Raw genomic sequence first — 12,008 nt, forward strand, 5'->3', positions numbered from 1 at the left:
GCCTCCGACCAGAATCAAGAGGAGTTACTCTTTAACAAGGCCTGACTGTAGTCTTCCCTAGGGCTTCCTGACACTACTGAAGAAGCCAGTCTTTAATGAGCAGGCTCAAAGTATTAGGAGTTCAAGGCCAGCCTGGTCTACAGAGTGAGTTCCAGGACAGCCAGGGCTACACAGAGAAACCCTGTCTCGAAAAAAAAAGCCTCTGACTCTGCTATTAGCAAACAGAAGCTATCAAACAAGTCATCTTGATAACCTCTGCTACAAGGATTTACCATTCCAGAATTCTGAGGTAGAGTATAAAACCCATACTGGACATGGAGGCAAAAACCACCCTGGCTGTCCAATCTAGGCCTACTTGCCTTTTAAAACTGTGAAACCTGGGTAAGTTGGAGACAATAAATCTTAAATTTTTTACAAGACTGTTGAATACATAGTGATACACAGAACGGCGCTTGTCCTGCACCTGTGCAGAATACACTCTTGGCCTGTGTGTACAGGTGATGTTGTTACATTGTGGGTCCTTGTGAGACATTCCCGAACACCAAACCAATTTAATGAAACAAACAGAAAGTATTGTTTTAAAAACTGCTGTATTCAAAGTCAATAATAAACTTTAAGGTAAATAAGCTTCAAAACAAAAGCTTAGGAGCAAAAATAAATAATTTACACAACTCACTAACCCAGTTTTTTTGGAGTAAATCCATTCTCAGCCATAGAACTATAAGCCTAGGCCAGACCTGTGGAAAACTCTATAGTTGATTATCATAAAAAACAGTAGCAAAAAATCAGAAGGCTGAATAGAATCTTTAACAATCCAAACAATGGGTATACTTTGTTTTTGAGAAAGTATTTACTCTGTAGCTCAGATTAGCCTGGAGTTTACTACATATCCCAGGCCAGTCTTAATTTATGTACCCCCTCCTGCCTCAGATCTTTAATGCTGGGATTACAGCACAAACTACCATTCCCAGCTTCAAACACTGGATTTAGATTTAATGTTTTAATTTAAAATAACCAAACTTTGTAATTTTATACATAATCCAATGTAATGCTAAAATAATCAGCATTTTAGCTTGAAGAAGTGTTATGTATCAGGGATGGGACACTATAAATACAAATAAAAATGGATGTGTAGTAGGACAAAAAATCCAGACATTAACTGGAGGGACATCTGAAGGCTTGCATCCTTTATTTCTGTGATGGCTTTGGAGTTGGGATTGCTTCACATGTAGAACCTCAGCACATTAGATACAGCCGTTTTTTCACAGTAAGTTAAAAGCTCATCTTGACTGTGTTCACAAGTCTGTCATGTGATCAAAAGTGACATGAAGAGCTGCTGCAGAGCCCTCATTTCATTCTTCCTGTGCACAATGAATCACAGTGGGAATTTATTCCAGGGGCTATGTACACAAAAGTGTCAAGAAGAAAATGTTCTCTACTCTTGCATAAAAATGTGTCCAGTGCTTCAGGATTGGAACTTCTGCTCTGCCGGCCATACCGGGCCGTGCCGTGCCTCAGGGATTCTGCTGCCAGAGATGAAAGGCTCCTTCCTCCTGTTTTATTGCTCTGTAATTCTGAGTGTTAATCATCCAACCCTGGCGTCTCTCCTTGTTGGATCCTAGATGCTATTCTGATAGCTTCTTCCAGAGATGGCTGCTCTCCAAGCTGAAAACAGAACACACACATCAAACATTAATAATCCAAAGCCCTAACCTGGATAATGCCAGAGAACTGTTAAATGGCAGACGTTCAATTGTTCTCTGTAATTCTGAGGCTTGGGTTGCTGAAATATCACTGCTAACTTGATCACTAATAACATAAAATCAAAACTTGTACACGTGAGATCAATGGAGCCCATGTAAGCTCTTCACATGCTAAGTCACCACAGCCAATGGAGCAATTCCTCAGCAGCTAGCTTCTACGCCCAAGAACTAAAGAAAACTAACCAGTGGCTAGAGTTTTCTTGTCTATCAAGTAAACATAATGCAAAATCACTTCCCCTCTATAGAGGGTATCTGCATCTGGCACGTGGAATTTTATATTCTCTACTGGGAACTAGGGTCTTCCCCACCATATGTTCTTTCTAACACACCTCATTTTTAGTGAGGTTATATGGGCATTCTGTTTACAGAAGGTTCTCCTCCAAGGACTAGCTCCCTTGTGCTTTATAGAAACCTCTCTTCTTAGACTCCACCTTGACAGTGCAGATAGCTGTCTGGGTACATAAAAAGACACATGTCTAACAATTTTTTCTCTTGCTATACGTTCTCCAAGAATATGTACAGCAAAGGAGGTAAAGAACAGTTAGTTTATGTTTTGAATAAGTTCTCATGTAGCTTAGGCAAATGGCCTTTAACTTCTGGTCTTCCCGCCTTCACTTCTTGAGTGTTCAGATTACCCTGAGTCACTAGGAGTGGCTTCTATGGTGCTGGGGACAGAGCCCAGGGCCTACTGAACAAGCATGCTTACCAACCAAGCTATACCCCAAGCCCAGGTTGATGGTTTGTTTAGCTTGTCTGAGGAAGGGACTCTACATAGCCCTGGCTGTCCTGGAACTCACTGAGAGCACCCTGCCTCTGCATCCTGAATGCTGGGGTTAAAGGTGCATGTCACCACTGCCCAGCTTCTGGTCTTTTGAGATCACCTCCATTATAGTAATTGTCTTACATTTACTACATCAAGTTAGGCACCCAGATGATTGTGCACATGGTATAAACACAGAAGAGTCACACATAAGACCCAGAGTCGCCAGCACTACCACTGCTCACCTAGTCTGTACTCACCTGAACTGCAATCTGTGTGCCATTGGATGTTGCCACTAAGGTCAGAGGTCTGGTTTCTGTAGTTACTAAATGATGGCTATGCTGTTGGTGTCCCATTTCTGAAGAGGCTGTATGGAATGCAGCCAGGTCTTGAGCTACAATTGCAACCTTAAATGAAGCAAAATGAACAAAACACACTTGAATAATATCTGTAACTCAGAGGTTAAAGTCTGTTTTGTGTTGGGACAGAGATGTGTAGGCACTTACTCTGGAAAGGGTGCGTGCACTGTCTAGGCTGCACTCTCATTTGAAGAAGTTAAGGCTCAGAGAGAAGGGATTTAATTACAATCATGAAGCAATCCAACTCTAGATGAGGCCTTCTCTAGGTTCTGTTACCCCAAGGAGATGCTGAGGAAGCTACAAAGGTCAACTAATATACACCTACTTATTCCTGAGTGTGGATCAGACTATCTTCTTGCATTTACAATTAGACTTTGATCTAACTGGATAGCCTGGAAGGAATGATGCCATTACTGATGAGAATGTCTCCTTAGACACAGTCCCCACCTTAGACTCCTGGATCTCTGTAGTGTCTCCTGAAGCCTGTAACTAGACAGGTTAACCCAGACACAACTGCAGCTTAAAATTCTAGTATTTTTATTTCACATGTATGGGTATTTTGCCTGCATGTATGTCTGTGCACCACCCATGTACCAGGTGGTGAAGGAGGCTAGAGAGGTCACTAGAACCCCTGGAACTGGAGATACAGATGCTTATTAGTTGCCATGTGATTGTTGGGACTTGAACCAGGTCCCCTGGAACAACAGCCAGGGTTCTTAACCACTGAGCCATCTCTCCAGCCCTTTTTTGGTGGTGGTTTTGTTTGCTTGTTTATCTTTTTTTTTTTTTAAATATTTATTTATTTATTATATGTAAGTACACTGTAGTTGTCTTCAGACACTCCAGAACAGGAAGTCAGATCTCATTACAGATGGTTGTGAGCCACCATGTGGGTGCAGGGATTTGAACTCAGGACCTTTGGGAAAGCAGTCAGTGCTCTTAACCCCTGAGCCATCTCTCCAGCCCCCTGTTTGTTTATCTTTTAAACAAGGTCTCACTGTGTATCTATCCCTGGCTGGCCTTGAAATTGCTCTGTGCACCAGGCTGGTCTCAAACTCAACAGATCTGTTTGCCTTTGCCTCCCAAGTGCTGGGACTAGAGGTGTGCCTAGCTGTATGTTTGTGTTTTAAATTGATTTTATTTTATTTTTGATTTTTTTCTAGACAGGGTTTCTCAGTATAGCCCTGGCTGTCCTGGAACTCACTCTGTAGACTAGGCTGGCCTTGAACTCAGAAATCTGCCTGCCTCTGGCTCCCAAGTACTGGGATTAAAGGCGTAAATTTATTTTTCATATGCTTGTGTTTGTGGAAGTATATGCTATGTAGGTGTGGGTGCTCTTGGAGGCCAGCTGGATTACAGGCAGTTGTAAGTTGCTTCATGTGTGTGAAATCTGAATCTGGGTCCTCTGGTAGAGCAGCAAGTACTCAACCACTAAGCTGCTGCTCCAGGTCCTCATCTCACTCTGCTGTGAGCTCTCTGGTGCCGATGTACATATAACTCCTCCTTACAGATGGAGAAAAAGTAACTCCAAGGACTAACTGACTAAAGAAGTTTTAAGGTCAGCCTGAAGTTCACATGTCTAAGTAAGAATGTACAGCCCAGCTTCTGAGCAAGTTTTGACATCGATCGGTGTGTTAACTACCAGTGAACAAAAGCAATTACCTGCTGTCCTTCTGTGCCCTCAGCGGTGACCATAGCAACAGAGTGTGTTCCTGCTGAGGAGATGACTGCATCATGAGTGGGGACTGTGATGGGTGTGCCATCCTGTGTTACCATGGTGATGGTGTTGCCAATGGCCTGCATGTCAGCTTGAGAGATGTTGACCTGTAAATACAGTACATTTTACAAACCAGTCAATATTTCCTGTAAAATTTGGCAATCTTAACTAAGGACAGAGCCTAATACTCATACAAGCTTCCTTTGTGGGAGCAAATAAACTTTGCAATGGAATATAATCTTTCATTCATCAGAGAAGTCTATGTCTGGTTGTTTTTTTTTTTTCTTTTTTCTTTTCGAGACAAGGTTTTTCTGTGTAGCCCTGGATGTCCTGGAACTCACACAGTAGATCAGGCTGGCCTCAAACTCAGAAATCCACCTGCTTCTGCCTCCTAAGTGCTGGGATTACAGGCGGATCAATGGAACAGGATTGAAGATCCAGAAATGAACCCACACACCTATGGCCACTTGATCATTGGACAAACGGGCTAAAAACATCCAATGGAAAAAAGATAGCCTTTTCAACAAATGGTGCTGGTTCAACTGGAGGTCAGCATGCAGAAGAATGCGAATTGATCCATCCTTGTCTCCTTGTACTAAGTTCAGCTCCAAATGGATCAAGGACCTCCACATAAAGCCAGACACTCTGAAGCTAATAGAAAAGAAACTGGGGAAGACCTTTGAGGACATCTGTACAGGGGGAAAGTTCCTGAACAGAACACCAATAGTGTATGCTCTAAGATCAAGAATTGACAAGTGGGACCTCATAAAATTACAAAGTTTCTGTAAAGCAAAGGACACCATCAAAAGGACAAATCAGCAACCAACAAATTGGGAAAAGATCTTCACCAACCCTACATCAGGTAGAGGGCTAATATCCAATATATATAAAGAACTCAAGAAGTTAGACTCCAGAAAACCAAATAACCCTATTAAAAATGGGGTACAGAGTTAAACAAAGAATTTTCACCAGAAGAACTTCGGATGGCGGAGAAGCATCTTAAAAAATGCTCAACTTCATTAGTCATTAGGGAAATGATATCAAAACAACCCTGAGATTTCACCTTACACCAGTCAGAATGGCTAAGATTAAAAATTCAGGAGACAGCAGGTGTTGGCAAGGATGTAGAGAAAGAGGAACACTCCTCTACTGCTGGTGGGGTTGCAAATTGGTACAACCACTCTGGAAATCAGTCTGGCGGTTCCTCAGAAAACTGGGCACCTCACTTCCAGAAGATCCTGCTATACCACTCCTGGGCATATACCCAGAGGATTCCCCAGCATGTAATAAGGATACATGCTCCACTATGTTCATAGCAGCCCTATTTATAATTGCCAGAAGCTGGAAAGAACCCAGGAATCCCCCAACAGAAGAGTGGATGCAAAAAATGTGGTATATATACACAATGGAGTACTATTCAGCCATTAGAAGAAACAATGAATTCATGAAATTCTTAGGCAAATGGATGGAGCTGGAGAACATCATACTAAGTGAAGTAACACAGTCTCAAAAGATCAATCATGGTATGCACTCACTAATAAGTGGATATTAACCTAGAAAACTGGAATACCCAAAACATAAACCACACATCAAATGATGTACAAGAAGAACGGAGGAGTGGCCCCTTGTTCTGGAAAGACTCAGTGAAGCAGTGTGGGGCAAAACCAGAACAGGGAAGTGGGAAGGGGTGGGTGGGAGAACAGGGGGAAGGAAGGGGGCTTATGGGACTTTCGAGGAGTGGGGGGGCCAGAAAAGGGGAAATCATTTGAAATGTAAATAAAAAATATATCAAATTAAAAAAAAAGAAAACACACACACAAAAAAAAGAAAGAAAAGTTATGAAAAGAAAGAAAGGTAGAGTGTGGTAGCAAACACCTATAACCTCAGACTTTGGGAAGTGAGGCAGGAGGATTTCTGTAAGTTCAAGTCCTGGTCTACACAGAAGCCTAGGCCTAGATGGCCACATAGAAAAACCTTGTGTCAAAAGCCACCAAACCAAACCAAATCTCAATACAAAACCCAAAAGGCATACTGACTCTACTACAGATGGGCAGGAAGAAGGTTTCCCAGGGAAGACAGAACACAGGAGGGCTGAGATAACCCCAAAGCCCAGGTGCCTCTCCTCCCCCGCCCCCTTTTTACCAAAGTTAAAACTCTAACAAATGCTTAAAAAACAAAAAATCACATCAAAGCTGAGTTCTTTTAGGTTACTGGGACCTACAAAACAATGCCACATTTATCTCTCAGAGAACACCCATTCCACTACTCTTCCTCAGAGAAAAATCAAGATTCTTATTGAGGCAACTGGTCGTGATGAAGCCGGCTAAACACCGCCAGTTTCTGCTAAGGATAACTGCTCTGGAATGCAATTTTTTTTTTTTTTTGAGACAGGGTTTCCCTGTGTAGCCCTGGCTGTCCTGGAACTCACTCTGTAGACCAGACTGGCCTCGAACTCAGAAATCCGCCTGCCTCTGCCTCCCAAGTGCTGGGATTACAGGCGTGCGCCACCACTGCCTGGCGGAATGCAAATTTTATAAGCGTTCCTTAACTTACTTCCTAGGATAACGTTCTCACGTCCTCATTACCTCAGTCACAGCTCTGTGGATTTCTCATCCTCACTCCTGGATTTAATAACTGCCAAGTTCCAGCCCTTCCCTGTGCTATGCTTTACCCAGACCCATTACCTCTGCTTGTCTGAGACAGCGTCTTGCCCTGTAGAACAGGCTGGGCTGGAACTCACTGAGACTTGCCTGCCTTAGGAGTGCTGGGATTAAAGTCACTCACCACTACACTAGCCAGACCCACTACTTAGAAAAAACTTTTTAAAATTATGTACTTGAGCATTTTGTCTGCACACCAGAAGATGACACCATATTCCATTATAGGCAGTTATAACCCACCATGTGAGTTCTGGGAATTGAACTTATTAGGACCCCTGGAGGAGCAGCCAGTGTTTTTTTTTTTTTTTTTTTTTTTTTTTAAAGATTTACTTATTGTTATATCTAAGTACACTGTAGCTGTCTTCAGATGTACTAGAAGAGGAAGTCAGATTTCACTACAGATGTTTTTGAGCCACCATGTGGTTGCTGGGATTTGAACTTAGGATCTCTAGAAGAGCAGTCAGTGTTCTTAACCGCTGAGCCATCTCTCCAGCCCACCAGTGCTCTTTTTTTTTTGTTTTGTTTTTTTTTTGTTTTGTTTTTTGGATTTGGTTTTTTTGAGACAGGGTTTCTCTGTATAGCCCTGGCTGTCCTGGAACTCACTCTGTGAACCAGGCTGGCCTCGAACTCAGAAATCCGCCTGCCTCTGCCTCCCAGAGTGCTGGGATTAAAGGCGTGTGCCACCACCGCTCAGCATTTTTTTTTTTATGTTTTTATTTTATTTTATTTATTTATTTTTTCCCACCAGTGCTCTTAACTACTGTACTTTTGACATAGTACTTTTGAAGCTCACAATCTCCTTGGGGTTCTGATCTTTGTAGCTTTACCTTGGACCCACACCAGTTAACGCCATTTGGAATCTATGGACATGTGGGGCATAAATCCAGGTCAGAAAGTTTGGCGAGGTAGAGGAAGTCAAGACATGGAGACTGATGTGACCCCTGTGAAAGTGTCATTGGACCTCAATGGGGTCACAACCCGCAGGTTGAGAACTGTTGCTCTCAGCAGTGGTAGAACTACCACAGATCTTCCATAGTCTGCTGAAAAGAACTGTCTGAAGTAATAACAGTAGAGGACACTTGCATCCAGGTAAGGTTGTAGGCCCTCGCCTGCTCTGCCACAACCCCTTTGGGGTCAAATGACACTTTCATAGGAGTCGCCTAAGACTATCAGAAAGCACAGATATTTACATTACAATTTAAAACAGTAGCAAAATTACAGTTATGAAGTAGAGACGGAGATAACATTATGGTTGGGGTCTCCACAGCATGAGGAGCTCTATTAAAGGGTGGCAGCATTACGAAGCTTTAGCATCACTGGTCTAGAGGCTCAAGTCCAAGCATCACGGTTTGCTTCTTCAGGGTTTCCCACAGGGGACTCAGCCTGTCTTTTCAATTCCAGAAAATATTTTACTTCCTTGCTGTTGGTAGATACTTACATGTTGAGTCCCATCCTGTGATATGAGTGTGACTTGTTGACTCAGCCCAGACTGGGTTACTGTGGCTACTTGTGTAGATACAATGTCCTCTCCTTCTACACCTGTAACATATGTGATCTGGGACCCTTTAAGAACATCATCACCTTGACCTGTTTAAAATAAATGAATAATTTACTTGACCAACCAATGTATTTAGACAACATTAGAGATTTTAAATATGAAACCAAACTAGGAGCTAGGCATGGTAGTGGATGCCTGTCATTCTGGCTCTAGGGAAGAGGAAGTCCTTCAAGGACAGCCTTGGTTCCAAAGGAGCTCAGGGCCAATCTAGATTGTACAAAACCTTGTCTTGAAAAAACAAACAAAAGAAAGCAAAACCCTATTTTTGTATTCTGAACCATGAAAATAGTTTCAAAACCTCTTCTTAGTGAGTCCATCTTTACTTTTGCCAGGCCAAGCCAAATCAAATCACACAAACCCAACCCAACCCTATCCATCAACTTCAAGGGTTCTGATTTTGAGAGGCCTCTCCTTTACACTTAGATGTGATTATGCAATACTGTGCACTTATGTACAGGGAAGAATTATATACAGAGATTTGTCCTCTTGACTCCTTTGTTGTTGTTGTTGTTGTTTTGGATTTTTTTTTTCCCGAGACAGGGTTTCTCTGTAAGCCCTGGCTGTCCTGGAACTCACTCTGTAGACCAGGCCTCGAACTCAGAAATCCGCCTGCCTCTACCTCCCAGAGTGCTGGGATTACAGGCGTGTGCCGCCACCACCACCCGGTTTGGTTTGACTCCTGAAGTCATTTGAAATTCATGACAGTAATAAAGGTCTATAAACATTAACCACAAAACCAGAATGGTTTGTACACACAATCTACTAATCTACTCAGTCTTTTAATTTTTTTTTTTTTTTTTGGATTTGGTTTTTTCGAGACAGGGTTTCTCTGTGTAGCCCTGGCTGTCCTGGAACTCACTCTGTAGACCAGGCTGGCCTCGGAACTCAGAGATCCGCCTGCCTCTGCCTCCCAGAGTGCTAGGATTACAGGTGGTTGCGCCACCACCGCCCGGCTACTCAGTCTTTTAAAAACTGTGACTGACAGCAATCCAGTACACAATGACATCACTGTGTAAAGACTATGCAATGTAATGGCTATCTGGGCTGAGGTTAATCATTTTGTGACTAAACAGGAACTCCTTCCAGTTTAGGTACTTTTTTCTTCCTCAAAAAAACCAGGGGACTGGAGAGATGGCTCAGCGGTTAAGAGCACCGACTGCTTTTCCTGAGGTCCTGAGTTCAAATCCCAGCAACCACATGGTGGCTCACAACCATCTGTAACAAAATCTGATACCCTCTTCTGGTGTGTCTGAAGTCAGCGACAGTGTAATCTACATAAATAAATAAATAAATAAATAAATCTTTAAAACAAAACAAAACAATCCAGCAAGTGAAAGACAATTTCAGCAGCAGAATGAGCAGAGTGGGCGACTGACCAGAGATCACTGACCTTCCTCTTCTCTCAACACTGGCGAGCTCCCACGGAACAGGGAAGAAAGGGAAACTGTCCCTCTTCTTGGTATGTGACGAATTTCAGTATCAAATCTAACTATTGTGTTCAGATGGCAATAGTCACTATAGATGACTATTACACTGATTTATAATGTTCTTACCTTTCGTTTTCACAGTTGTTTATATACAATTATTCCCAAAGGTTACAAACCCAGAGATCATGTCAGAGAAAGCACAAATCTCTATTTTTTGAAAAGCAGTCATGCTGGGCGGTGGTGGCACACACCTGCAATCCCAGCACTCTGGGAGGCAGAGGCAGGCAGATTTCTGAGTTCGAGGCTAGCCTGGTGTACAGAGTGAGTTCCAGGACATCCAGGGCTATATAGAGAGACCCTGCCTCAAAAAACCAAACAAAAAAAAAAAAAGTAATCATAGTTGGGTTTTTTTTGTTTTGTTTGTTTGCTTGTTTGTTTTTTCCAAGGTTTTTCACTGTAGCCCTGGCTGTTCTGGAACTCACTTTGTAGTACAAGCTGGCCTGCTTCTGCCTCCTCTTATAGTCTGAGATATCAACATATAAGGAGGAGAATAAAGACATGCTGTACAATGTCTTATAAATTACATTTGATATTATTAAAGTCTGCTTTTTCCCCATGTGCAGTTGGGATGTGCATGCATGTGCATGCAGAGGCTGGGAGTTGACACGAGGAGTCTTCCTTGATAGCTTTTCACATTATCAATCATGGCAGGGCCTCTCAATTGAACCCAGAGCTCACTGACATAGCTAGTCTAGCCAGCCACCATGCTCAAGGAGACCATCTCTGAATTCCAAAACTGGAATTCCTGGTGATATTCCAACAGGCATTTGTGTGGAGCCGGGAAGCCTAATTGCCTGCACAGCACTTTAACAAGGGAGTCATCTTCCAGTCCCCAAAGCCTTTGTTTCTTTCTCTAATTAAAAGGACTTAGCAGTTGTATCTCTGTTTCTTTCTTGTTAGCAATTTCCAAGTATAAAGTATTTTATTATTAACTGTAGCCAACATGTTGTACAATGTCTTCAGGACTTATGCCTCCTAGGGAAATGAAAGGTTATACTCTTTACCTAGGCACAGTGGCTCATGCCTATAAGCCCAGCATTTGGGAAGTTGTAGCAGGCAGACTATTCCAAATTCTAGGCTAGCCTGGGCTACAGAGTAAGATTCTGCTGGAGGGTGGTGAAAGGAAGGGGCGAGTTGAGTTGTGTATACGCCCAGGGGTGAGACTGCTTGAGGGTTTTGCTTGGAGAGCGATCTTGCACTGGATACATTTGAGCAGCTGCTAGTTCCCTAGGAACAACTTTTTTTTTAGCTTAAATATTTCTGAACATTTCATTCAGGTGCTGAAAATTAATAAAGAAGTCTTTGCTTTTCCAGGCAGAATTGCTGTACTGGCCAGGCTTTCTCCAGAGTCTCCAATGTGCTTTCATCTCGTCAGGCATGTGGGGCGGGGTTAGCATGTGCCAAACCTTAGCTCTATCTCCAAGCCCTCTTCCCTCCCTTCCCTTCCAGCAGGCAGTGCATCTGGGCCTCCTTCACCCCCATCACCTTCATAATCTTTCCAAGAACATAGTATTTCTTCAGGAAGCCTTCTCTGCTCTTCTTGCACACGCAGAGCACCCATCTCTGCTCTCCTCCTTGCACAGGCAGAGCACCCATCTCTGCTCTCCTCCTTGCACAGGCAGAGCACCCATCTCTGCTCTCCTTGCACAGGCAGAGCACCCATCTCTGCTCTCCTTGCACATGCAGAGCACCCATCTCTGCTCT

At 43.0% G+C, this 12,008-nt stretch overlaps 1 protein-coding gene across 5 annotated transcripts in view; it reads right to left on the minus strand.

The window, feature by feature from the left end:
* Nucleotides 1-1,160: 1,160 nt before the first annotated feature.
* Nucleotides 1,161-12,008, minus strand: part of Znf143 (zinc finger protein 143) — a 40,195-nt gene continuing 29,347 nt past the window's right edge. For all 5 annotated transcript variants that reach the window (XM_052201335.1, XM_052201333.1, XM_052201334.1 and 2 more), the window contains exons 13-16: nt 8,698-8,846; nt 4,545-4,706; nt 2,784-2,930; nt 1,161-1,665 (exon numbers count right to left, since the gene is read on the minus strand). In XM_052201335.1, coding sequence (XP_052057295.1) covers nt 1,582-1,665; nt 2,784-2,930; nt 4,545-4,706; nt 8,698-8,846 — 542 coding nt within the window. In that variant the 3' untranslated portion in view covers nt 1,161-1,581. The remainder of the gene's footprint in view (nt 1,666-2,783; nt 2,931-4,544; nt 4,707-8,697; nt 8,847-12,008) is intronic.

The sequence above is a fragment of the Apodemus sylvaticus genome, chromosome 1 (assembly GCF_947179515.1).
Source record: "Apodemus sylvaticus chromosome 1, mApoSyl1.1, whole genome shotgun sequence".
Taxonomy (NCBI): domain Eukaryota; kingdom Metazoa; phylum Chordata; class Mammalia; order Rodentia; family Muridae; genus Apodemus; species Apodemus sylvaticus.